General features: G+C 41.9%; 1 protein-coding gene across 4 annotated transcripts; it reads right to left on the minus strand.

The window, feature by feature from the left end:
- Positions 1 to 97: 97 nt before the first annotated feature.
- Positions 98 to 27,551, minus strand: ARPC1A (actin related protein 2/3 complex subunit 1A). Of its 4 annotated transcripts, none has more exons than XM_014454105.2 (11): positions 27,396 to 27,522; positions 26,730 to 26,903; positions 22,327 to 22,419; positions 16,671 to 16,775; positions 10,398 to 10,620; positions 8,267 to 8,374; positions 5,774 to 5,986; positions 4,216 to 4,291; positions 3,796 to 3,989; positions 2,228 to 2,318; positions 98 to 516 (listed from the first exon to the last, which is right to left on the minus strand). In XM_014454105.2, the coding sequence occupies exons 3-11, from the start codon at positions 22,388 to 22,390 to the stop codon at positions 478 to 480; spliced, it is 1,113 nt and encodes a 370-aa protein (XP_014309591.1). In that variant the 5' UTR covers positions 22,391 to 22,419; positions 26,730 to 26,903; positions 27,396 to 27,522; the 3' UTR covers positions 98 to 477. The 4 variants fall into 4 exon arrangements, with proteins under 4 accessions (XP_014309591.1, XP_023618960.1, XP_006081127.1 ...); XM_023763192.1 differs by having other exon boundaries at positions 26,730 to 26,878; positions 27,396 to 27,520; XM_006081065.3 differs by lacking the exon at positions 26,730 to 26,903 and having other exon boundaries at positions 27,396 to 27,551.
- Positions 27,552 to 27,903: the final 352 nt, after the last annotated feature.

Consider the following 27,903-nt stretch of genomic DNA (forward strand, 5'->3'; position numbering starts at 1 on the left):
CGAATCATCTAAGATTTTACCTTAAAAACTAGTCTAAAGAAGAATTGATTAAGTCTTTCTACTAAACATGGAAATATTATAAGGAAACAGAACCAAAAACATATTCAGTATTTTTATTTAAATTTTTAGCAATTTACATATCTCTCCACCCTTTAAGTTAGTGTGACAATTTCCATAATAAACTACTAAAAGAGAAGCTTTGGTCAAAAATGGAATGAAATAGCAAAAACAAAAACCAAAAAAAACAAACAAACAAAAAACCAAAATACAAACAAAACTCAATCACTGCTGCTTTTAAAAATCCAACACTTTCACCAATGATATTCAAACAAAACCACACAAACAACATTTGCGCGATATGTGTCTTCAGTGTTTCCTTGCGGCTGGCTCTCCTCACCATCATGCACATGGTGGAGCTGGAGCTGCCTGGGGCAGTTTGTCAGTTTGTCATGCTGGATCTGGGAGGCTCACTCAGCTTCACATTATCCGGAGGCCCTGGATGGAAGACTCTAAGGTCTTGAAAACGGAAGGGAGAACACGAATGGTTACTGAGGACTGTATATCCTGGCATTTTCCCCACAGCACCATACTACTCCCCCTCCTCTCCTTGGCTGAAGTGCAGGCCCCTTGTGCTCCTTGTACCCCCCAAATCTGAGACACGCTCTGCCAGGACTCTGCCCAGAGCCTCTCCAGGACTGCTGGCCCTTCCAGGCCAGGTGTTCCCCTGTCTCCACTACCCCAGCCCACAGGTTCTGGGCACACTCCTCTGTGTTCCTGGGGGACACACCTCCTTATCTGTTCATTGGCCCTTACTGATGAGGGCCACCTGTGCACACGTCCCTTGCCTCTTCTCCACACTCTAGATGCCCTAATGGCAGCACTTCTATGTTTCTGTAGGCCACACAGCAGTTAGCCTGCTGCACAACACAGCAGGTGCTCCAAGGTGGATGGATTGAAGAGAAAACTGCACTGGGACTTCCTAGCTCACACAAGTGCAAAAAGAGAGAAAAAGACCTGGCCTGAGAGATCAAAGGATAAAGGGCATGACTGTAACCACCCAGGGGTGCTAACTACAGATGCCCAGGACTAAAAGCATATGAAGATTAAAAAAAGGAGTGGGAGGATACTTTTAGAGAAAGGTGGTTTGTTTCTTCAGAATATTCTGGAGGCTTTTCCATACTATGTATTTGAACCAAGGAGGGGAAAAAACATCATGGAAATGTACAACAGCAAAATTCTAAAAGCTGGAGTATACAGAGTCCTTAGACTTGTCACTACGCCTTCCATCAGGCCTCCTAAACCTCTCTCTGTCCAGAGCCTCCTGGCCACAACCCCTGCCACAGCTGGAGTTCATATCCTCACCACCTGTTCCCTGCACTCAACAGCCTCTGCCCCAAGCTCTTGTTGCCTAGCCCCCCACGCCTTACAGCCTGGTGCTCTTCTATATCGGTTCTGGAATAGCTTTTAGTTGTCTGTAGACAAAGCCCAGCGTCCTCTCCCTGACCATGCCATGCTCTTTTCTCTAGTTCCATCTTCTGCATCTGTAGGACTCACACCACAGTCCACACCACTGGCAGTGCCTTGAATACAGTGTGCACTCTCTGAGCTCCGGGCCTGGTCTGCACAGGCTGCTCTTGCAGCTCAGAATGCTTGTGCACCCCCTTCGCCCCAACCATTCCTGAAATCCCACTGCCTCTAGGGATGCAGCTCTTCCCTGCAGCGCTGGCAGCCCATGCCTCCCCCTAAACTCCTCGATGTAAAAACAGAGGCACTGGCTTCTCTTCTGGAGCTCCATGGAGCTCCAATTAATCCCCTGTCCCTCCTCTCTCTCCTACCAGACAAGCTCCTTCATCTCAATATCTTCAGTACCCAGCACCATGCCTGGCACCCAGAGGACACTTAGTAAATGTTTATTAGACTAATTAGTGTAAACCATACAAATATATCTATGTAGCTAAATTTAGACGGGTACCCACACAGGGCCGGCTACAGAAACAGCACTCAACTTTTCCTCAATGAATTGATGGACATCTAGAAAGAAGTATATATTCCAAATCATTGGGAAAATGTGGTTTCCTGCTAATGACCTTTAGGTTTTAAAGACAACTACAGTGTAATATCTTATATTTTTGCTTTGCATTGGCTTTGATATTTTCTTTCAAAAAATGAGAAACATTTTTCTCATAGGAAGTTTTAAAACAGGTTTGTTCTGAAAGGCAGAAAATACCTTGAAATCCCAAATTGTCATGGCTCCATCGATGCCAGTAGTGCAAAATTTGCGACAATCTTGCTTGTCCACCTCATAAATAGATACTTGACTGAAAAAAAAAAAAAGCAAAAGACAAGAGATTGTAAGGTATGTGGTAGAAGTGAGCCCCAACCTTCCTAACAGTATAAGGGCATTTCAAGGAAACTATCAACTCCTGAATATCAAGTTGTCTATTAATATTAGGCTGCAGCAATCTGACTCAGAAAATATGAAATATGAAAATGCACCATATTCCCAGATGGCCAGAAAAGACTGATATGAAGGAAAGGTTAAGAACCCACATTAATTAGTGATGTGGAGAAACAAGACAATCCAGGCCACACAGCCTGCAAACTGCCCAGTAGCAGGATATGGCCAGGACCACAGCCATCATTGAAATAGAAACTAATTTAAACAAACAAACAAACAAACAGAGGCAGGATGAAATGCGACTGAAATCTAATCAAGACAAAAACTCCCAATGACTCTCTGACAACCAGGGCATATGAGCCAAGAGCTCTCCTTTGTTTAAAATTAATCATTATAAATGCCAGACATACCACAAAATCCCAACCACGCAAAACAGAGGAACACAAATGAAACAACTTGTCTCAGCCTAATTATCTGAAAAACTTCCAAGAAAATCATTTCTGTAGCTCAGATAATATTTTCCTTTCTCCTCTGAAATGACTAGAATATTACCTCTAGGGAAGGGGGTGGCAAATGGTACATACTACCAGTGAGCTACGAATGGATTTTAAAATTTTAAATGGTTGGAAAAAACCCCAAAACTATTATTTCATGACATGTGAAAATTATGTGAATTAAAATTCCAGTGTCCACAATGTTTTACTGAAATACAGCCATGCTCATTTATTTACATATTGTCCATGGCAGCTTTTGTACCACATGGAAGAGTTGAGTAGTTGTGACACAGACCATATAGCCCCTAAGAGTCTAAAATATAGACTATCTGGTCCCTCACAGAAAAAGTTTGCTAATCCTGCTCTAGGGCAAACAGGACTTAATATCTGCAAATAAAAGTAAACATGTCACTCTGCAAGGGTCTGTCACTTTATTTTTAAACTAAAAGTCTCAAAGAAGCAAAGAGAGTTGTTTCTTTCCTGATACACAGTCTGCAGAGAAGCTTAAGAAAAATTCACAAGAAATAACTGTGAAAGTCATTCAAGACAGAGAAACTTGAAAAGTGTGAAGAAAGTTTTGCTATGCCTTCAAGTTACACTTTTCAATAGAGCACAAACATTTTCAGCCTATTTTAAGTCTAGGGGTCCCTTTCACTCAACATGATGAAAAGCACAACTTAGCCCTGGCCGGTGTGGCTCAGTTGGTTGGGGTGCATTGTTAGTCCACACCAGCTCACAGTCCACAGCAGGATCTGCACTCCTCATGTGGGATGCCTTGTACCATCTACACCTTGAAGGACAGAATGACTAGGCGGGTGTAGGTCACTTTTAGGCACTGGCTACAGGCAGCATCCAGGAACTCAGATCCGGTCCCGGGGCCCCAGGTGGCTGGGTGGCACTTACGTGATGCTATTCTGGTGCAGAGTCTCCAAGGCTGTATTGCGGTCCTCAGTTGTGGCCCTCTTGTCCATGTTGCGGAAGCGTTCCATGGCAGACATGTTGCGCTGGATGCTCTGTTTGGGAATGTCTAGCTTGGAGACGAAAGTCAAGCTGCCGCGGTCATCATAGTTAAAGAGCATTGGGCAGCAGTCATGGCCCTGAAACAGGATATTAGTCAGGCCCTGGAGGGTACACTGTCTCCCTACCAACCCCTCAGAGAATGTTCACCACCGCAGGCATCTCTTATTCCTAAAGGCTAGCTCTGTTTCTTTTAAAAGGCTGTTCTACTTTGTGCTAGTACACAAAGTCACAGAGCACGCATTGCTCCTGTTCTGGAGAATTATATACAGTGTATTACAAGGAAAGATGAAGAGAAATACTTACAGCGGCTACAACGCTATTCTCCGAGACAAATGACACACTCAGGAGGGGCAGGAACTCTGTTTTCAGAGTTGAGACCCTGAACACAAGAACACTTGTTAAAAGGAGATACAACGAACCACTCAGTTTCCTTATGGATACAGAAGATGACAAAGGACCCATTCTCACAGGGGCTTTGGCAGTATAAACAACCACTTATGTTAAAAAGGAGCCCCATGACCTAGCCTTTCAGGAATCTCAAGCATAAAATGGCCCTGAGATAACCTATAGAAACTGAGGCCTTCTGCTCTCTTTAGCCTATGCTCTACTCCCTTCTAAGTTTATCTCCCCCCACCCCCAACTCATGACAAACTGGTCTACAGCTGGTTCCCAGAAAGCCCTTATTCTTTCCCATCTCTGCCTTTGCTCCCACACCCCTTTACCACATGCTCTCTCTGCTTCTCTTGCTTATCCAAAGTCTACCCATCTTTGAAGCTCAGCTCTGATCTGATCATCTCCATGAAGCTTTTCCTGGACCACATCAGCCTAAAGTGGCTTCCCCTTTCTCTGATCTCCTAAAGTTCTTAGTGTCACTCACGATTGAACACCTTATTTTGTTATTTTCTCCTCGCCTGTGCTCACTAGGGGCTCCTAGAGGGCTGGGACCACTAACAGTCAGTAAAGCCTATTCTCTTTCCTCCACCTGGGTTAGGAGCTAGGGCTACTATAAGTATCTATATACATGTATAGACATCTTCCAGAAGACTCTATCATTTATAATAAGGGAAGACATTTAAAAAAACCCATAAAATTTAAAAATACAATTCAATCCAGTAGGAAACAATATCCTTTCTGAAATACCACTTTGTTGTCACCATGTGGCAGAGGGAGCCAGAGGCACCTGATGTGACCGACTGCCAGCATACAGTTAAGTCAGGAAACCTTTAAAAGTGGTTTACCTCTGGCTGCCAATGGAAAAGGATGCACTAGGAAAGAATATTCTTCCTCTAACATATGAACAAATATGAATTCTGACGTCTAACAAGATGCCTAATGCTCTCCTTAAGGCTGAGCAGGCAAAAATGAGTCATCGCGATTCGAGTTCTTCAGCATACACCAAAGGAACTGGCTCCAAGGTTTTAATATTACTGAATGAAGTCCCAAATGAATGGAGTCATTGTTCGCTAACTACACAGAGCAAGAATACATCCTCTATTTAATTTAAGGCTGGTGTGTGACATTTACATGTTGTAAGGAATTCATAGTAACAGACTAAACTGGCTACTTGAAGGAACTCTTATCAGTAGCAAACCAGGAAGGTTCTTCAAAGGAATCACTACCAGCACTTTCATTAAGAAATGTTTTTGGAAGTGAAACTCTTTAAATTTTAACTCTTTAAAATTTCCCCAAATGGACAATCTAAATGTGTGCCTGTGACTTTACTAGAAAAGGCTGCCTTGCAGTTCTCAGTCAGATTTTTATGCTTGCGTCCTACATAAGCACCCGGAGAAGGGCAGCGTTAGCCCAGCTGATGAGAAATCCCACCCCATGTCCTAACTCAAAACAAAAGGCAAATACTCACTGCACGCTTTTTGAGGCATCGGCAACGGACACGGTGCTGTCGTGGCTGACCCAGGCCAGTCGACTCCCACTGGCGGAGAAGCTGACGCCATGCACCCAGCCACCAGTGCCACTGCCACCAAACTCTGACATCAGCTGACCAAAAGGCATCTTGCTGCCCCAGGGTGTACTGGCTGGCTTTTCATCCACTTCTTTAATGTATGCAGAAAACACCCTGCAGTTTAAGGGGCAGGGGGAGAAGGAAAAAGTAAATGGTAATATATGTATATAGAAATAGGCCACAGGTCACTGCTACAAGGTGTCTCAGAATGCAGAGTAAAATATGATGGGACAAATTAACATACAGAAACCTCTGAAGACACAGAATGGTTCTAGGCTGCCTACAGGTCAATCCATACTCAATCAACTAATAGTCAGAGTGCTGCTCTAGGAGTGCCATTCTAGAAATAAAGAACACAAAAGCTCTTCCCTCCTGAAGTGTACATTCTGGGGGAGGACTGTGCTGTCCCACCCTCCTTGCCCATGGGAGATCTGGATAAATGAGCACAGCATTCTTTCTTGTCTACTTTACTTTCATTCTCAACACAGTATTCCAAGAAGCCCACACAGTCAAATGGTAGGAGAAAGGAAACTATTTGCCACTCTACAAAAAACCAACAGCATGAACTCAAAGAAAGGGACATCTAAAGTGAAAGCGGAGGGAGGCCGTGGGAAGAGCAGGCAGGCTTTCCCCAGCACTGTCAGGCAGCGGGCTGTGCTCACTGTACCCTCAGGCCACTGTCAGGCCTTTGTGGCAGGTATAGTCTGGGATGAAGGTGGGTCCTTTCTAGCCTGCTATCATCAGTCTCTTTCTCTAATTCCTTGAGGTGGGAAGAAAAAGGGATAAAGAACAGCTGGGAATCTATCCTTTTATTTCCTTCTGCCCTCCAATGCTGTATCTATTTTGTAAAGCTTCTTTTCAAAAACTCCTGAACCTAAAGACTCCCTAAATGACCTAGAATATTTCCCTCCAAAATGACAATGGCAGAGTCAGGGCACCAGAGAGGGGAAGGGCACAGTGAGCATCTGTAAGTTAGATGATGTGACCTTAGCATCACTGTGCTTTAAATCAGCGTCACAATGGCTACTGCTTTAGTCATCTGAGTCCAGGAAAGAACGGTGGTTCTCAGCTGCGCCAACTCCAGTGTGTGAACGGAACAGACCCATACCCAAAGGAGCGCAAGTCAAAGCAAAGTTTATTTCTAGAAATTATTATTAACAAAAGAATGTAACTTATTTTCACAACCAGATTTTTAGTATAGCTTGATGATCCAGGTGGTATGAACACTTAGCTCCATCTCCTAAGGGAGCTAAAATGACTGGGTAACATCACAAAAACAAAACTCCTAAATATGAAAAATTCTAGAGAATATCTATGTATTTTTACTCTTATATTGGTTCATAATTACAAGAACCAATATTTTTCCAAAAAGTGCCTTGACACTACTGAATCCCCCTCTCATAGTCAAACTGTCACACACATATTTACTAGTAAGAAAAACTAAAAAGACCCCAAAAAACAAACAAAAACATCCTTGGGTATTCTTTAAAAAAAAATATTTTTTTATTGATTTCAGAAAGGGAGAGGGAGAGAGAGATAGTAACATCAATGATGAGAGAGAATCATTGATCGTCTGCCTCCTGCATGCCCCACACTAGGGATCGAGCTCACAAGCTGGGCATGTGTCCTGACCAGGAATCAAACTGTGACCTCCTGGTGCATAGGTAGACACTCAAACACTGAGCCATACCAGCCGGGCTCCCTTGAGTATTCTTGTATATAAATCACTAGTCAGGTTTTCTGGAAATTCTCCACATACCCTATTGGAAAAAGATGCATCCCATCTCCCAATCCACACATAGTCAACACAAAGCAACACTTATTTACTTTTCTTCTGGCTAAAGGGAAAAAAAAGCCTGTTGATAAAGAACAACTTTAAAAAAAGCAATTACTTGTACAATCCTTAAAGGAGTTAGCCAAGTAGCTGTGTTTCTTCTAGCCTCATACTAAGAACAAAAAGCTTTAACTGAAAAGGAATAGCACAACAATAGCTCAGCAGTACACTGTTCAGCTATGTTTTGTTGGTCTTAGTTTCACTCTGGAATGTGCAGAGTCTGCTGCCTGGGTATAAAATGAGAAATAATACTGTAGTTGAGAGAGAGGGAGAGGAGAAGAACACTTCCCCCATTCCAAACCATGGGTGTTCTGCCTAAGGAAAACTTCCCTATCCCCACCCTTTCATCTTCCTTCTCCCATACTTCCAAGTCCACTTCTTTCTCCTTTGTTGATTTATGCACTTGCTTTTTAGTCCCTTTTCTAGACCACAAGCTCCTTTCATCAGAATCCCTTATGGTACCTAGCATAGTACCTTACAAAAAGGGACCTTAAAAATATTTGTTGAAAGGTGACTGATGAACAACTCAAGTCTGTCTACCCATTCTCATTTGTTCCCACCTGCATTTGAAATCACATGATCCTGCTGCCAGTAAAACGTTGTTGGGATGCCAATCCAAGCTGAGGACCGTGGAGCGAATTGGCTTTTTAATGTGCTTGCTTACCCACCTACAAAAGGAGAAAATCTATTTTAGTTTATCCATAAATCAAATGACTTACAAATATGTCAGGCAAAAACATCAATGCATGGTTCTTATGTGGCTACCAGGTTTCCTGCCAGAGAGACGGTGAATTTCTAAAGGAAGAGAAGAAGAGAGAAAGAACCACAGATTGTCCCTTCCATATACCTGTCTTAGGTTTTGACATTCTTATCAGGGCAACTGGTCTGAACTTTTCGGGTTACCAGGGCATCCTCTTTAGTAAGTATGTTTATGGATGAACTCTGGTAGTGCCCCATGGAGTTTCAGATTATGTCTGACTTTAACCTTTGAAATAAAAATAGAGTTTTGAAATTATTTGAATTTTTATTGTAAATATTCAGTGATTTGTTATTTCATTTTAGGTTAAGTTTGGGTTGTAAGATAGCTTAATTTCCTTTCCAAGTTTCTAATATTAAGTACGTTTCTGGAAGCTTCAAATTCTTTTTAACTTTTTTTTTCAGTGAAAACTTAATTATGAAATCAGCAGAACCTCTTATTGGAGATTAGACTCTAATTCTCTAGCTTCACTTAAAGAGTTTATTTATGTCTAAAATCAGTCATGATTCTGGCATAATTTCTGCCCTTAAACTGCTGCTTAAAAACCAATCATGCTCTGTTCAACACGAGAGGCTTAATATTGTGCCAAACGTCTTTTGTTGAAAGCTAAATTGTTTTTCTATACAATCTTGTTCTTAGGAACCTATCTGAAAAATTTCATTCGGAAAAATAGACAATATTCTACTTGTTTAATACAGTTATTTTAAATTGAAGGCTTAAAGATTGTTTTAAAGTACTCACATCATACCAATAAAATATTGTTTTATAGCTGAGAAACTCCCCTAAACATACAGCTTGTTCAAATGACACTTTGTACTACAATAAAGCCCAATTTACTATATTTGAGACTATTTTTTAATGAATAAAAATGTGAACAATCACTGACATTGAGGGATACCTAGAAAGAAAAATTGTTTCTTACATATGTGTTATAGTGAGCCTTCTAAATGTTTTTTAGCAGGCAACATTTTGTTAGCCTTAATTTTACACATGTTTGAAGGAAAAATGCATGTCTTAATGCATAATTCAATTTTGCTGCAAATTCAGACTTTCTTTTCAAAGAATAAAAATTTCCGAGGTTTTACTAAATTACAAAGTGTAATACGATAATCCCTTCCTTTCACTGTTTCAGCAGAAAGCAAACAGTAGGAACACTAACACAAAGAGTAATGTGTACTCTGCTATTTTTAGTGCAAATACATACTGCCAGTTTCCTACTAAATGACATTCCAGGCCGAAGAGTAGTTATGCCTTCCTGAATACATGTCAGATAGAGCAGAGTTGTTTTCTTATCAAAATAAGAAGGAAGGAATAGTTAAAGTAAATTACTTAGCCATAAAATAAACCTCTGCATTTTGATTGGCTTAGCTACAAGTGATTTATAAAAAAAGTACAACAGGCTGATTATATATTCAAGATCCTGATCAATTTTTACTTCAATGGCTTAAACAAGTAAATCATTATACCAAGGCACAGATTTGGTTAGCAAATAAACTTGAAAGAAAGGAGAACATTGTTATTTGTAAGAATCATAGAAATTTAAGTGGATAGAGATAAGAGGAAACATAATTATTTCTCAGGACACTGGGAATCTTTCAAGTTTATAATTTATCTATCAGAGTAAGAAAACAGCTATTTGGATAGTACAGAGTCAGAAGAGTAGTAATATGTTATAGAACAAACAAGTTAGGAGATCAGAACATGGAAACCACATATTAGTATGAGAAAGATGTGAGATTTGACTCAATGTGCACATAGGAATGAAAAACGTGCAATCAGAGAATGGAAAATTCAGAGGAAAAAAAACCTTCAGATGAAGAAAAACTGAAGCAATAGTTAAGCCTTAACCCAGTGTCTCAAGAAGTCACCAAGAACATAGTGTTTCAAATGTATGATTCTACAGAGAAATATAAAAAAACTCAGATGTTGCTCACCAGTCATTTTCAGACTCAAAGTAACAAACAGAAATGAGTCTTGCTCCACTTCCCACAGCAAATTTGTTCTCTAGTGGGGACCACTTGACAAAAGTGGCTGCACGGTTAATTCTCAGGATCACCAGGGTTGGCTTCCAGACACCATCTTTCTGACTCCAGACATAGGCATTGCGGTCTGCCCCGCAAGTGACGATGCGGTCGCTCTTGGGAGCCCAGTCGATACCTGCAAGTGAGACATGGCATCATCTACTTTGCCAGTGGTCGGCAAACTCATTAGTCAACAGAGCCAAATATCAACAGTACAACGATTGAAATTTCTTTTGAGAGCCAAATTTTTTAAACTTAAACTATATAGGTAGGTACATTGTTATTAACTTAATTAGGGTACTCCTAAGCTGGCCTTTGCTAAAAACGTCCTCAATCTGATTGAGGTACGTTCGCTGAGGATGATCCCTTCCAACTCTCCCATCCACACTCGTCTTGTAGCCAGTCTCACTCAACTCCTGCATGAATGGCACCCCCCCCTGCTGCGTATCGCCTGCGCTGCCTCTCCCGTCGCCTGACCGACCAACACCCCCCACTTCTTCTAACACCACTTCTTCAAAATAGACTCGCACAGGCCGAAAACCAACTTCTGCGCATGGGCCACGAAGTTTCAATCACACTGTACGTGCGTGCCCGCACGTGGTATTTTGTGGAAGAGCCACACTCAAGGGGCCAAAGAGCCGCATGTGGCTCGCGAGCCATGGTTTGCCGACCACTGGCCTAAGCCAATGACAACTGACACGGCACAGGCAGGTGGCCATTGGTACGGTGGGGACAGATGTGGTCCTGATCAACACATCACAAGGGCAAGGATGTTTCTCCACAAAGTTCTGTAACTTGGGATCCTCCATGAGGCCAGGTAGAACAGAGCTGTTTTTATAATTGCAGAGGTTACAAAACTAAGCAGGGACATTCTTTCCACCCATTCACAGGTTTCTAAAGATATCTGGTCTGAAGTCCTTTATCTTCCCTCTAAGATTTTTTTGCCTGAAAGTACCTTTATTTTTTATTTGTTTTTATTGTTGTTGTTAATCCTCACCTGAGGATATTCGCCCCCTCCCCCATTAATTTTTAGAGAGAGTGGAAGGGAAGGGGAGAGACAGAGTCCTTATCTTTTGGAGATACAAATTGAAATATGAAATGATACAATGTCTGGAATGTGCCTCAAAATAGTACAGGCAGAGAGTTGAGAACAAGACAGGCTGTGTGTGATAACTGTTGAATCTGGGTGATGAGTATACAAGGAGCTCATTACATTATTGTCTATTTTTGTTATCTGTTTAAAACTGTCCATTGTATGTGTGTGTGTGTGTGTGTGTGTGTTTTAAAAGATAGCAATTAAACATTTGACACAAAAGAATAAACTCACAGAAAAAAAACACACACCAGGACTCTGATATCCCTTTGATGTTTGCTATACTCTTTCTCTGCAGCACTGACCAGTCTTTTCTTCTAGAAAGCTTCAGAAGATAAATTTTATTTTTCTGTAGTTACTATCTTTCTGAGAAAATATGTTTGATCCTTGGTCTTCTGCCACAGAGTTATACTTAGATTTTTCCAACAATAGTTTTTTAAGACTTAAAAAAAATCATTTGAGCATTTGGACAGAAAACAGGCCCAAGTTCAAAGGATTCCAAAAAAGAAGCAGGGGAGAAAAAGGACACAACTAAATATTTCACTTTTTTGGCTATCTCTCTGGTCTTTCATCTTAGTCCTTTCTCATGTAAAAGTATTTCCTAATGCAAAATTTCCAATTTGTAATTTTTGAATGTTATTATTTTTAGGCCATAAGGCCACTGGCAAAGGGACTTAGAGAAAATAGGCCAAACCTAACAGAAATAACGTTGTGGGAAAGCAATAGCAACAAAAATAGAAATTATATCTTTGGTGGGGTTTGGTAATATATAGTCAGTCAGATCAGGGTGCTCACTAGCATTATATACAAATCCTGGTAAAAGCAAAAAGGGATGGTCACAAGTTTTTGCTGGAGAATACAATGTAAAGATTGCAGAAGATCAAAACATGTTATGTTTTTCTCTGATTTGGGGGAAGGAGATCTTTAAGCTAATCAGTATGTTAGGGGTTAGAAGCAAAATTTCATGGTCTGAATTTTAAAAAAAGTCACCACCAGTCCCTTGGCTGCCCACTTAAGTGCAAATACAACTGAGAGGAGACGAAACCCAAGACGGCAGTGAGAAATTTGTAAATGAAAAGTTATGAAGAATAAATTAAAAAATATTTTTATTGATTTCAGAGAGGAAGGGAGAGGGAGAAACAGAAACATCAATGAGAGAATCATTAATTGGTTGCCTCCTGCATGCCCCACACTGGGAATCGAGCCCACAACCTGGGCATGTGCCCTTGACCAGAATAGAACCCAAGACCTTTCAGTCCGCAGGCTGATGCTCTATCCACTGAGCCAAACTGGCTAGGGCGAAGAATAATTTTTTTTTTTTTTTTACAGAGAGGAAGGGAGAGGGATAGAGAGTTTTGAAACATCGATGAGAGAGAAACATCGATCAGCTGCCTCCTGCACGCCCCCTACTGGGGATGTGCCCGCAACCAAGGTACATGCCCTTGACCGGAATCGAACCTGGGACCCTTCAGTCCGCAGGCCGACGCTCTATCCACTGAGCCAAACTGATTAGGGCGAAGAATAAATTTTTATGTGCTTGGCCAAACTGTTTAAAGCAAGGGTTGGGGGACATCCAGCCCATGGGACGTATAAGACCTTATAAATTATTTGGTCTGGTCTTGCCAAGGCATTAGGGGTGAGTTAATTAAATGTTTGACCAAATATAGCAGGCTAATTTTTAAGCTGATAATTTTGTATGGCCCACGAATGATGTTATAAATATCCAAATGGTCAACTCTTCCAGAAAACAGGATAAAAATGAAACTATAATAAGGGTCAAAGAACAAGAATTCTTTCTAAACAGAGCAATAGATGAACATGTTCTTAAAAAATTATTTATTTGTTAACTAGAGGCCTGGTGCACGAATTTGTGCACTAGTGGGGTCTCTCGGCCTGGCTTGCGGGATTGGGCTGAAACCAGCTCTCTGACATCCCCCGAGGGGTTCTGGATTGTGAGAGGGTGCAGGCCAGGCCAAGGGACCCCACCGGTGCACGATCAGGGCCAGGGAGGCATGCAGGAGGGTGGCCAGCGGGGGTGGGGTGGGGGAGGGATCACGGGAGGGCTCCAGGGTGTGTCTGGCCTGTCTTGCTCACAGTAGTTAGGGGGTGATCAGGCTGGCCGGACCCCAGCAACAAGCTAACCTACCAGTTGGAGCATCTGCCCCCTGGTGGTCACTTAGGATATTAGGCTTTTATTATATAGGATGCTCACCTGAGGATATTTTTTCCATTGATTTTTGGAGAGAGTGGAAGGGGGGGAGAGAGGGAATGAGAAAGGAAGGAAGGGAGGGAGGGAGGGAAAGAGAGAGACAAAAAGAGAAATATCGATGTGAGAGAGACATATCGATTGGTTGCCTCCTGCACGTGCCCCAACCCAACATGGGCCTGGGATCTAACCTGCAACCCAGGTATGTGCCCTTGACCAGGAATACAATGCAAGTCAATGCTCCAACCACTGAGCACACCTGCCAGGGCTGTTTTTTGTGCTTTTTAAAAAAAATAGCCAGACATGACTTCACAACAAAGTAATACAGTCCCCTGGAATTTGATATCAGGTTTTGGTTCACTAAATTCTGAAAACCAGTGTAAAAGTTCCACATTTTTACCTCTTCTCCTCCTCCTCCTTTGACTCTTGTTTAATAAAACTCGGCCCTGCTCTACTTGCCACCTCTATCCACCTATTAATAGTTTTAGCCAAAGAAAAAAGTTAATATACATCAAGAATCTGCAGGAGAGCCAATGCTTTAAGATCTAATCTTCTGCAAATCAGCATAAGATAAAAACTCAATGGAAAAATGAAGAGAAATTATAAATAGCAATGTTGCACTCACACACACACAAAACACAGATGGTTAATAAACTGAAAATATGCCCAACCTTTCTATTAATCACAAAAATGCACCTTTCACTCATCAGTCTGACCATATCAAGAATGTGTGACGTATGGTAAAATAAGCACTCTCATACAAGGCTGGTGGGATGAAAGCTATCTGATGATACCTAGCAAAGTTGACGATGTATATATTACTGTGATACAACAAGCCTACCATATATGGATATTCACACATGTACAAAGAGATCTGCACAGGAATACTCGATTTAGCACTTCAATGTAATAAGGAAAAATGGGCAACATAAATGTCCTTCGATGGAGGAAAGAATAAATGAGGGATGAAATGCCAAACAGCAGTTAAAAGGAACAAACTTGACTTAGATATATTAACACAGAACTCAGAAACAATGTGGAATGCAAAAGCTGCAAGAGATGTATGATATGATGCCATTTTGGCAGCCCCTGAAAAATACTAGCCAACAGTACTAGAGATTGCTTATGAATATATATACATGTATGTAAAAGTGTTAAAAATGGACTAGGACAATGTCATACTAAATTATAGACTGCCTTCTGAGGTACAGGAACAGAACTGGTGGTGAGAGGGGACTTTATCATCCTATCTAATAAAGAGGGAATATGCTAATTGACCACCCCACCCTCAAAGATGGTGGTGCCCACAGCCAATAAGAAGGGAATATGCTAATTACTGCCACATCCTCAAAGATGATGGCACCCACAGCCACAAGATGGCCGGCAGGGGAGGGCAGTTAGGGGCGACCAGGTCAGCAGGGGAGGGCAGTTGGGGGCGACCAGGCCTGCAGGGGAGGGCAGTTGGGGGGGCCCAGGTTGGCAGGGGAGTAGTTAGGGGGTGATCAGGCTGGCAGGCAGAAGCGGTAAGGGGCAATCAGGCAGGCAGGCAGGTGAGTGGTTGGGAGCCAGCAGTCCTGGATTGTGAGAGGGATCGGGCCTAAACCAGCAGTCGGACATCCCCTGAGGGGTCCCAGATTGGAGAGGGTGCAGGCTGGGCTGAGGGACCCCCCCCATGCACAAATTTTGTACATGGGCCTCTAGTCTAGAAAAATATTGCTTGTTATTAAATACTAGAGGCCTGGTGCATAAAAATTAATGCACTGAAGAGGGGGGTCCCTCAGCCCGGCCTGCCCCATCTCACAGTCTGGGAGTCCTCAAGGGTGGGAGGCGACCTGGCGATCAGGGGAAGGTGACACCCCCATCACACTTCTGCTGCTGCCACTGCCAGCAGTGCAAGCCTCGGCCGGCCCTGGTTACCTGAGCCTCGGGCAGCCCTGGGCAGCTGGGAAGCTGCCATCCGAGGCTTGCCTGTGCCTCGGGCTGGCCCTGGATGGCTGGGGAGCTGAGGGGACTGCGTGCCTGCCACCCCAGCGAGGCTGAGGGGATTGGGCGCCGCTATCTTGTGGCTGTGGGCGCTGCCACCTTTGAGGGTGTGGCAGTCAATTAGCATATTCCCTCCTTATTGACTGTGGGTGCTGCCATCTTTGTGACAGTGTGAGGGTCAATTAGCATATTCCCTCTTTAATAGATAGGATTTGTTTCCTAAGCTTTCTGGCACAGGAAAAAAAAGACATTTATTCTTCTTGTTGTTAACTCTGGGTGGTAGGTATATGGATGTTTCTTATATTACTCTCTGTCTTTTTCAGATTTTGGAATGTCTTCCTTGCCCCCAGAACAATATACAGGAAACTTTTGGAAGACACTGTGCTCCCGCAGCAGTTGGAAATTCAGTTTGGCTTACATTTTCACACAGCTGAAAATGTTTTCACTTTCACGTCTCATCTCCTAATCTAAAGTCCTCATAGTAGGTTCAGTGTTTTCAATAACACTAGTTGAGTGTGTGTACCAACTGAGCTAAAACAAGCACTTAATAACTGAGATCAGTGTGGCTCAGTTGGTTGGAGCATAGTCCTGTACACTGAAAGGTGGTGGGTTCAATTCCTGGGCAGGACACATATCCAAGTTGCAGATTGGATCCCTAGTCAGGGCACATATGGATGCTTCTCTCTTGTATTGATCTTTATCTCTTTCTCCCTCCCTTCCTCTCTCTAAAATCAATAAAAAAAATTGAGATCACTATTATGCTATTTTCTGAAAATTTCTAAAGAAAACCCAGTAAATGCTATACAACTTTGAATATTATGGATGACTTACTTTATTAGGCTCTTTATTTAAATGAAAGAGTGTTAAATTTGATAATACTGTACTAAGTTCATGGTTATCTTACCTGTGATGTGTCCATTGTGCTCCTTGAGTTCATGAGCTTTCACCCACTGGCTCCCGTTCTTTTTATAGATGTGGACTTCATGATTATTGGGGCTAAGGGCAATCTCTGGAGAAAAAAGTCAACAGTTAACACTTGAACTTGAAACTATCACACAAGAAAGGGATATGTTACAGTTGGGATTGAAAAAGTAGAATGAAGCTTGACCAGGGTGGCTCAGTGGTTGAGCACTGACCTATGACTCAGGAGGTCTCAGTTTAATTCCCAATCAGGGCACATGCCTGGGTTTGGGGCTCAATCCCCAAAAGGGAGAATGCAGGAGGTAGCCAATCAATGATTCTCTCTCATCATTGATGTTTGTATCTCTTTCTCTCTCCTTTCCTCTCTGAAATCAATAAAAACATATTAAAAAAAAAGAAAAACTAAATTTAAACATTCACTTTATCAGAGACATATACAGTTGTCAAAGATTCTAATCAGTAAGAAATAAATGATGTTGCTATATTTAGTTGATATACAGTTGACCCTTGAATAACCCAGGTTTGAACTGCACAAGTTCAATTATATGTGGTCTTTTTTTTTTTCAATAAATACAGTGGCCCTCTGTGTCCACGTGTTTCACACATGGATTCACTTGTCTGCTGATAGAAAACATTATTTTCCATCTGCAGTTGGGAATCTGTGGATGTGGACGGCAGACTGTATGCCACTTTATAAATGGGACTTCAGCATCCTCGGATTTTAGTATCCAAGGGAGATACTAGAACCACTGGCCCTCGCATATGAAGGGTTAACTATAGTTATGTTTTTGAGGAGTCAAAACTTATACATGAATTTTCAACTGCAGGGGAGAAGGGGGAGGGTTGGTGCCCCAAACCTTGCATTGTTCAAGAGGCAATTATAATTTTAGCCTGAAGTAAAGATATTTGACATTTTAGCTCACCTGTACAACATTATTAGTAACAAATATTTAATTTCTGTTAGACTTTATGAAATGCTGAAAATAGCGCAGAGGCTCTTATTACTGCTATCATGGACCCATGCTGGAACCATCATAGTTTATAAAAAAACCCCAAAACTTGATTCTGCTGGTAAACTATATCAAAGTTTTCCTTTAAATAAAGCCATTATAAATCACAAAATAAAATTATGTTTTCAAGGGAAATCTCTTGGACCAATCCAAGATAATAAGAACATAGATATCACCCTAGCTAGTTTCGCTCAGTGGATAGAGTGCCAGCCTGTAGATTTAAGAGTCATGGGTTCGATTCCAGTCAAGGGCACATGTCTGGGTAGTGGGCTCGATCCCCAGTAGGGGGTGTGCAGGAGGCAGCCGATCAATGATTCTCATCATTGATGTTTCTTTCTCTCCCTCTCCCTTCTTTTCTGAAATCAGTAAAAATATATTTTTTAAAAAAACCTAATTTTAATTTTAAGAAGTCAAATTTTTTAATGGATCAACTATAATGTGAAAAAAACAAAATAAGTTTTAAAAAATCAACACATATATATGTATATTCTTTTTTTTTTTTTCAAAGAGGAAGGGAGACAGAAACATCAATGAATGAGAGAGAATCACTGATTGGCTGTCTCCTACATGCCCCCTACTGGGGATCGAGCCCAAAACCTGGGCATGTGCCCTTGACCAGAACTGAACCTGGGACCCTTCAGTCCTCAGGTCGACGCTCTATCCACTGAGCCAAACCAGGTAGGGCTAAAATTAGGATCTTTGAAATGTTAGGTCAATTTTTTAATAGTTTCTCCATCTATTATGTCACCTATTCTCAACTCGTTAGGAAAGCTACATCTGTCTTGCAGATAAATTGTGGAACTGGGTAAATATCTAGCTCTAAAATCCTAAGACTTTCAATGCTTTCTGGAAAAGTTATATACTTCTCTAAATTTCTAGGGATTTCAAAAGCCAAAACTAAAGTTAAACCTGAAAAATGTTATAAATTTCAAATTATAATTTGGCATAAAAGTTTGACTTAATATATTGAGTTTATAAAGTAGTTTAAATGAGGACAATAACAATTTGTATTTTTGTTAAAAATTAGAGGTCCAGTGCACTGGGGGCGGGGGTGGGTGGGGGGAGTGGTTATCTCTCAGCCCAGCCTGGGCCTCTAGCAGTCTGAGACCCCTTGGGGGATGTCCGCCTGCTGGCAGAACGGGCCTAAGCCAGCAGGCAGACATCCCTCTCACAGTCCGGGACTCCTCACTCCTTACCGCCCGCCTGCTTGCTGCTGCTTAGCGCTGCTGCAGAGGCAGGAGAGGCGCCCGCCACAGCCACTGTGCTTGCTAGCCATGAGCCCAGATTCTGGCTGAGCAGCACTCCCCCTGTGGGAGTGCACTCACCACCAGGAGGCAGCTTCTGCATTGAGCGTCTGCCCCCTGGTGGTCAGTGTGCATCATAGCGACTGGTAGTTCTGCCTTAACGGGCATTTAGGCTTTTATTATATAGATTATATAGATAATTGGAAATACTCCAAAAAACTCTTTTTAGATGGGAAAGTGGAGACAGAAGATACAGGAAACTCAATTATGAAGCTCTGGATTCACCATCCTGAATGCTACATATTTTCAAATACCCAATACTGAGGCTCATATCTAGGTTTTCACCTAACAATAACCCCGAGTGTACTGTTTATGTACCAAGGATTTATTTAAAAATAAGAGTGAGCCCTGGTTGGTGTAGCTCAATGGTAGAGCTTCGACCCGGCACCCAAGTGTCATGGGTTCGATTCCAGGTCAAGGGCATGCACCTGGGTTGCAGGTTCAATCACTGGTCCCGTCGGAGTGTGAGGGGGAGGCAACCAATCAGTGTATCTCTTTCACATCTCTCTCTTTCTTTGTCCCCCTCCCCTATCTTCCATTCTCTTTCTTAAAAAAAAAAAGGAATAAATATCTTCGGTGAGGATTTACACACATACATACACACACATACACACGCAAAATAAGAGTGAACCATGTCTGAATGGCTTTAAAAAATATAGTGAATTTATAGATTAAAAGAAATATCTATAAAATTCCAGCTGGCTTCTTTGCAGAAATTAGTAAGCTGATCCTAAAATTCATATGGAAATGCAAGGGACCCAGAAGAGCCAAAACAATCTTGAGAAAGAAGTACAAAGTTGAAATTTACACTTCGCAGTTTCAGAATTTATTACACAAAGCTCTAGGAAGCAAGACAGTGTGGTCCTAGCACTAGAATAAACATAAAGATCAATGGAACAAAATTGAAAGTCCAATAAATTTACATTCAAGAGTCTTCAAAAAATGCTGCTGGGACAACTGGCTATCCACATGCAAAAGGATAAATGAAGCTGTACAAAAATTAACTCAAAATGGATCCAAAACCTAAATATAAGTGCTAAAACTATGAGACTCTTAGAAGGAAACATAGGTATACGTCTTTGTGACCTCAAATTTGGCAATGGCTTATTAGATATACAGCAAATACATAAGTATTAAAAGAAAAATAAATGGGAGATTTTAAAAATGGAAAACTATTGTGCTTCAAAGAACACCATCAAAAAAGTGAAAAGACATCCTACAGAATGGGAGAAGATTTTACAAATCATATACCTGATAAGGGTTTGTATCCAGATTATATAGAGAACTCTTACAATTCAACAATAATAAGACAATCCAATTTAAAAAATGGGGAAAGGATCTGCATATACATTTCTCCAAAGAAGATATACAAAAAGCCAATAAGTGGGCATACTTCTTTATACCCACTAGGATAATAGTGGGTATAGGGCTGTAATAAAAAACACAGATAATAGCATGTGTTGATGAGGACGTAGAGAAAATGGAAACTTCATATACTGCTAATGAGAATATAAATTGGTGTGGCCACTTTGGAAAATGGTCTGGCAGTTTCTCAAAATGTTCAATATAATTACCATATGACCTGGCAATTCAACTCCTAGGTATATGCTCCTAGGTATATAAAGTTGAAACAACCCAAATATCCACCAACAAATAAACTAAATGAGGTATGTCTATACAATATAAAAAGGAATGAAGCTGATACGTGCTACAAAATCAGGGGTCCTCAAACTTTTTAAACAGGGGGCCAGTTCACTGTCCCTCAGACCGTTGGAGGGCCGGACTATAGTTTAAAAAAAAACTATGAACAAATTCCTATGCACACTGCACAAATCTTATTTTGTAGTAAAAAAACAAAACGGGAACAAATACAATATTTGTATTTGCATGTGGCCCGCGGGCCGTAGTTTGAGGACCCCTGTACAAAATGGATAAATCTTGAAAACACTGTGCTCAGTGAAAGAAGCCAGATGTAAAAAAACCACAAATTGTATGATTTCACTTATAAAAAATGTCCAGAATAGGCAAATCCATGGAGACAGAAAGTAGATTAGTAATTACCTACAATTGGAAGTTTTGAGGAAGACTGGAAGTGACTGCTAATGGGTATAGAGCTTCTTTTTGGAGTGATGAAAATATTCTAAAATTAGATAGTGATGACTGTTGCATAACTCTGTGAATATACTAAAATCACTAAATTGTATTCTTTAAAAGGATGAATTTTATGTTATGTGAACTCTATCTTAATAAAGCTCTTATTTTTTAAAAAGATTGAATAAAATTCAATTTTTAAAATAACTCATGGGCCTAACAGTACACGTCTGTTTCTAGATTTTTTTTGTTCATTCTCTTTGTCATATTACCTGTCACTCTGCTTGCTATACATGCTTACTTCTAAGAGTCTTCTCCATCCCTTTTTAGTTTGCTGGAGCTAGAAAACTAGAAACTCAAGCTTGTTATGAATAATACTAGAGGCTCTGTGCACGAATTTGTACATGGTTGGGGTCTGGCCGGGCCTGCCCCACGGGGCCATTTGGGGGCCAGGGCAGTGAGGGGGAGGGGATGCGAGAGGTTGGCCGGCCGGCAGACCCGACTGGGGTGGGGAAGGGGCCATAGGGGGCAGGGCCGTTTGGGGGGAGGGGCTGAGGGTGGGTGGAGCGGGTGCCCGATAGGGCTGGTTGGCCACCGCAGTGCGTGTCATAGCAACTGGTCGTCTGGCTTTTACATATATAGATAGTAAATACAAGTTAGTACTGCCCTTCGTACCTCAGGAATAAACCATATGTCTCTGAAACAGCTTATTTCTAGGTCCCAGAATTCTGACTAAATGCTGGGTGAGTGTGGTATTATGGCACAACCATTCCAAACAATGGATTCAAATATGTCTCTGATATAAACTGTCCTCTAGTGCAGGGGTCACCAACCTTTCGGACCGCACAGACCACCAGTGGTCCGCAGACCACCGGTTGGTGACCGCTGCTCCAAAGGTTTCCTTAAACCAGCGGTCGCCAGCCTTTTGGACCTCACGGACCACCAGTGGTCCTCGGACTACCAGTTGGCGACCTCTGCTCTAGTGGTATAGTAAAAAAAGGGGACAAGGAGCCAGAAGGCTTGGGTGCTAGCAAGGGCTCTAACATTAACTTGGTGTGTAACCACTGGAAAGTCCAACACTTTAGGCCTCAGTTTCTATATCTGCAAACAGAAGGACTGACTCAGTTCCCTTCTGAACCTTTTCACATATTACAATAATATATATGATCACTAAAAATACCTACATCTAAAAGTATCAAAGGTACCAAAATAGAGGCACAAATAGCATACTTACGGGTACGATCCCTGTTCCAGGCATGACAGGTGATTGGCTCTAGTAAAAATTGATGCAGGGACATTATTCTTAGTGGTTTCAAAGGATAGAAAGCTGCAAGGACAACAACAAAAAAAGCATTTTAAATGACAGGCAACCAATATTTAAATTGTCTGGGGATCTTGAAATGTTTGGGAATAAATAAAACATTATTCTCCCATTAAAAAAGAATCTCAATGTCAAAACTTAACCATTTAAACACAACTAGTATTGTAACCGCTAATATATAATTTACTCTGTCAAGGGTCATCCAGGGACTTTAAAACCATGGGTTAAAGATTGTTGGGGTACAGAATATTCAGACAGTCTCAAGTGATCATCCTACAGATTACTTACTAATTACAAAGGGAAAAGCATGCTATTACAATAAAAAAAAACCTGGCAGTCACCACTTTAACTGAATGATCACATTTAGTATCATAAATAGTGAACCAATATAATCTGAGGACCTCCTGATGGGAGGCAACATGAAGTGCACATCATCATTTATAAGTAGTGACCACTTAATGTATCACCCAGACCAGAATACTTTTAAGAGAGCAAAAAGAGCCCAGCCGGCGTGGCTCAGTGGTTGAGCATCTACCTATGAACCAGGAGGTCACGGTTCAATTCCAGGTCAGAGCATATGCCTGGATTTCGGGTTTGAGCCCCAGTGTGGGGTGTGCAGGTGGCAGCTAGTCAATGATTCTTTCTCATCATTGATATTTCCATCTCTCTCTCCCTCTCCCTCTCTGTCTCTGTCTCTCTCTCCCTCCCTCCCTCTCAGAAATAAAAATATATTTTAAAAAAAGAGAGAGCAAAAAGGAGCACTATTAATAATTATGCTGTGATAACAGGTCACAGGACTATCCTGGAGTAACCTGGTAATATGGCCAACCTAGCTATGAAGTATTTATGCAAAATATATTTACTCTAAATCTAATAAAAATCCACACTCAATTTCCAGTTTATAGAAAAGAAAAAGAATTAAAGAACATAAAAGGGAAATAAACAGTTAAAACCAGAGTGTGTGCCATATTATAAAACAACTGGTCTGTACTATTAAAAAAAGACAAGTTGGGGTGAGGACTATTTTAGATTAAAAGAACTATGAAAATCAAAATTGATATGTGAAACTTGATTGTAATCTGTATTTTTAAAATAGCCATAAAGGACATTTTGTATAATAGAGTAAATTTGAATTTGGGCTCATATTATGTAACAATACAGAATTATTTTCAATTTATTAACTATAATGATTTGCCCTCAGGTAGGATAATGTCCTAACTCTCAGACGATAAAGATGATGAAGTGTCATGATGTTTTCTGTTATTTTCAGTCCTTCAGTACATGTAGATATATAAAGAGCATACGTGGCAACATTAACAACTGGTGAATCCAGGCTGAGAGTATGCAAGTATTTGTTATATTACTCTCTAACTTTTTATTGTAATTAAATGAAAAGCAGGAATCTGTGAAATATCACTAAATTAAAAACCAAATAAAATTCTCTATATTATTTTATAGGCACCCAAATCTAGATCCCTGAAGAAGCAACCATTACCTGAAATAGGAGAAATTTTTTCAAAAAGCACCCCATTTTATAATTTCTAAGAGGCACTCTCACAACATTCTGAAGTTTCAATACACTTTTAAGTACAGGTCAAATTAACCTAGGGTGGAGACTGAAATGTGAAATAGGAATTCTGATGTAAGTAGGAAATAAAAGCAAGGGCCAAGAAGGTTGTGAACAAAGTTGAGCAGACAAAACAGAAGTTAATTTCAGTGGAAAGCAGAAAAAATGTCTCTGCTAATTGTTGTAAAGGAACCCAAAGGTCAAAAAGAGATAAGTGCACCCTTAAATAAAACATTCGATAGCTTGAACTGACAGAGATGTCAGTGTTTCACTTTTTATTCCAAGTGTGAAGATGGTTAGGACATTAATTTTTTACTTTTGCGTGTTCTAGAAAGCAAATTGCAATTCACAAATACAGAAAAAGCCTCTAATAGGAAATTACAATTAAAAAAATTCAAATGAGACTGCTAATTCTTTTTTAAAATAAATGTTCATATCTCTCTCTCTCTCCCCCAATTGTTTTTGGAGGCAACCAAAATTTTTGGTGGCCTTGTTTTCACAAGGCTTAAAAAAAAAAATATGTTCAGCCCTGGCCAGATGATTGGAGCGCTGTCCAGTGTACCAAAAGGTTCCGGGTTTGGTTCCTGGTCAGGGCACAAATCTAGGTTGCAGGTTGGATCCCTAGTTGGGGCACATATGGGAGACAACCAATCGATGCTTCTTTCTCACACTGATGCTTTTCTCTCCCATTTCCTCTTTCTAAAATCAATGAACATATCCTTGGGTGAGGATAAAACAAAACAAAACACCTTTCTGACTCACTGATGATTCTCTTTATCTCTGACATCAGATGCTGACCCATCACAACAGGTTTTACTCACAGGTACTCAAAATAACATGTAGTGTTACAAATATCTCCTTAATTAAAAGCACTTTAGTTTATAGCTACACTTTATAAGGTAATTTGTTAACTAAAACAAAATTGGTTTTCAAATTAAAAATTTAATGTGAAATCTATATGCAATAAAAGCACATATTTCATGTATAGTTAAAAAAGAACAGTTGCAGACAAAGGCTTTCTCATTCTTCAATTCCTTTTGTAAGTAATGTAGCAAGATGCCTTCAAAAGAGGTAAACATTTACACAATGGCATAATTACTTCTAATAATGCATTTCTAATTTTGTTATTATTATTCAAGAGCCATATTTGGACACACACTCAGACCTGTAATTCTTTTATAATCATGTGGCTATTTTAAGTCAGTAGGCCAAGACGACAGTCATGTTGGTCAAATTTATAAGGCACCCAGTACACGCAGCCTGTATTCATGAAACTCAGTGAATGGAGCATAATAATAGCTTGGATCTTGTACCAAGAAAAAGATAACTTCTGTCATAGGGTGATAATTATAATTTCTAAACTGTGATTAGTATTTAAGTGAAATTTCAAAACCTTTGTCTTCATGAGGGTAGAGAGGAGAAAAAGGGACAGACAAGAAGGTGGTGACATTAAATTTCATAAGCTTCTACTGATGACCTTTCACTGTCCAGCTCTAAGATGATTTATAGTATAATATGATTCCAGGAATTCTCCCTCCCTTCAAACTCCTTTATTTATCACTTTGAGTAGAGTCATTCTGATGTTTGATTAGCCATGGGCTCTGGAGCCAAGGGAACATGGGTTTGAATCTTGCTGTGGACACATATAAGCTATGAGATCTTAATATCTTTAAATCTTATTTTTTTTTAATCTGCAAAATGCACATTATCACTGGCATGCCAAGGAGGATTAGATGAAATAACATGTGAAAGCATGTAGTACAGTACAAAGCCTAACTGGACACAGATGCTCAGTAAGTAGGTTCCCTTTCTCCCACTGACCCCAGGCTTTTGAACCATCCCAGGAAGCACACACCAGTTAGTATCCTCTGAACTTGGCCCTCGAGCTCGAAAGTATCTATCTGTACAGTGGAAACTTCAGTTCCCTGTTCAGAGTCAGTTTTCAAGATTATGATTCATCTAGTTTCTAATTGCTCTCATTACCCAACCCAGCAATACCAGGCACTCCAACAAGGTCACCACACCCTCCACACATTCAGAGACAGGTTCCAATTTTGGGCACCAGCCTCGCCAGCAGAGCGTTTTGAACTTCTGTATGCAGAATTTGTTTTAGCACAGGATTAGTCAACCAGATTGGAATACTGCCCCTCTCCCTCCAAGCAGGAGCTTTAATTTTTCCGAGATGAACCCCCTCCTTAAATTGTGATAAGTAGATGAACTGACTCCAGAAATTCTCTGAATACTCTGTGATAGGAAGGAGCCAGTAACACCCACTCCCTAACAGGGCAAAAACACCAGTCCGCTTTCCTCTCTTTGGTTTTTATATCCCTGAAAAACCCAGAGCCTACATGAAACCAAAAGGTTAGATAAAACTGATGAAAGGGGACAGAAGTTGGATAACTTAGGCGATGCGCCGAGGTTCATAAAAACAGGGTCCACAGCTGCAGTATGAGAACCGAGGGCTTCACAATCAGAGTCTAAGTCACAATCTAAGGGCCCACCAGGTTCCCGGCAGTGCCGTCAGTGCCAGGTTGGGGCCAGGGATGTAAGTCAACGTGACACTTTTCTGGACCTCAAGTGAGGAGGGAGGGAGGTTAGGAGGAAGGGAAGATAAACATGCCAAGAATGCCCAGAGGCAGTAATAATAGCTAACGTCTACTGAGCACCTGCTCTGGGCCAGAAACTATCCCAAGCAATGTACACAGACAAACTCGCTTGATTCGCCAGAAAGCCCTAAGAACGTGCTTACTGCAGCGGAGGAAACAGGGAGCCGGGATTAGAATTTTGACAGTCGGACCGGAGGGTGGGGCTGTGGCAGGTGCTGCTGCATCAAAGGCTGCGTGGAGCCGGTATGTGTCATTCCGACTTCGGGGGCAGCGGCACCCAAGAGGGGCGATCCTAAGGAACTCGGGGAGAGGTTTTCCTAGAATTCAGAAGGAGCTCCAGTAACGGAAGGATGGAGGGCTGCCCCAGATAGAAGCCAACTGTCCCACGAGCGCCCACCGTGTGCTAAAGAAAGAAACGAACGGCCCCTCGCGGCACACCGATGAGAGGGAGGCTGTTCCACTTACAGTCGTTTTACGGACTGTGATAAACGGCCACAATAAAGGTGCAAATAGGGCTATGGGGGCGCAGGGGAAGGGAAGGAGCCGTTAATTCTGGCACTGGAGGACGCTTGGAGCTCGCAAATGTCGGGAGAAACGATCTTTATGGAGACCCACGAGCTCCGCAGGTCCCACGGAAAGCGGGGATCCCCCCCCCCCGCCCCTCCGGAGGCCGGGCTGGGAGCCCTGGCCCGCCCTCCGGGCCCCGCGGCCTAAACCCTCGCCTCAACGTCCCCGCGGGTTCAAGCGCGCTTCGAGGCCAGGGAAATGGAGGCTCACAGGGTCAGAAGCTCGCTCCTCCTGCCCCTTACCTGGGGTCGGGGCGGTCCGGACCGGCTCGGAGCGGAGAATTCGCGGACTCTGGTCAGTCGACGCGAACAGGCTCCGGCGAGCGCTGGCGGAGGACCGAGGCCCAGTGGGAGCGGCTGACAGATACCGGAAACCGTCACAGCGCCTGCGCAGGGCGCCGCGCGGGCGGTCCGCGCATGCGCAGAGCTCGGGCGTGAGGCTAGTTCCCCGGCGGGTGCGGCGGGGCCAGACCCCCAGTTTGAGTCTCCGTGTTGGCCCTTCTGAAGCGGAGTCACAAACCGGCTAGAAGGTGGTGACGAAGACGCGTAGGTGTCTTACTCCTTTCCTAGAAAATTCTTCATACTTGTGAAAGTGTGGTCCGTGGCTGTTTCACAGGAGCATTTGGCAGGGAATGAATTACTGAGAATTGGGGCCTTTCCGGCCTCAGGACCCTAGGAACGACTACGTTTTTCTCCCTTCAGAGAGCCCCCTCAGAGCCCGTTCCTCTGTGGAAAGCACCTGAGTCCCGTC

Source organism: Myotis lucifugus, unplaced genomic scaffold, assembly GCF_000147115.1.
Source record: "Myotis lucifugus unplaced genomic scaffold, Myoluc2.0 scaffold_0, whole genome shotgun sequence".
NCBI lineage: Eukaryota > Metazoa > Chordata > Mammalia > Chiroptera > Vespertilionidae > Myotis > Myotis lucifugus.

Coding starts and splice junctions, on each gene's coding strand:
- ARPC1A (XM_006081065.3), bottom strand. CDS start 22,390: ATGTCCCTGCATCAATTTTTACTAGAGCCAATCACCTGTCATGCCTGG. Junction 4,292..5,773: donor GATGCCTCAAAAAGCGTGCA/GTGAGTATTTGC, acceptor TCTTGTGTTCAG/GGTCTCAACTCTGAAAACAG. Junction 3,990..4,215: donor AGAATAGCGTTGTAGCCGCT/GTAAGTATTTCT, acceptor ATCCTGTTTCAG/GGCCATGACTGCTGCCCAAT.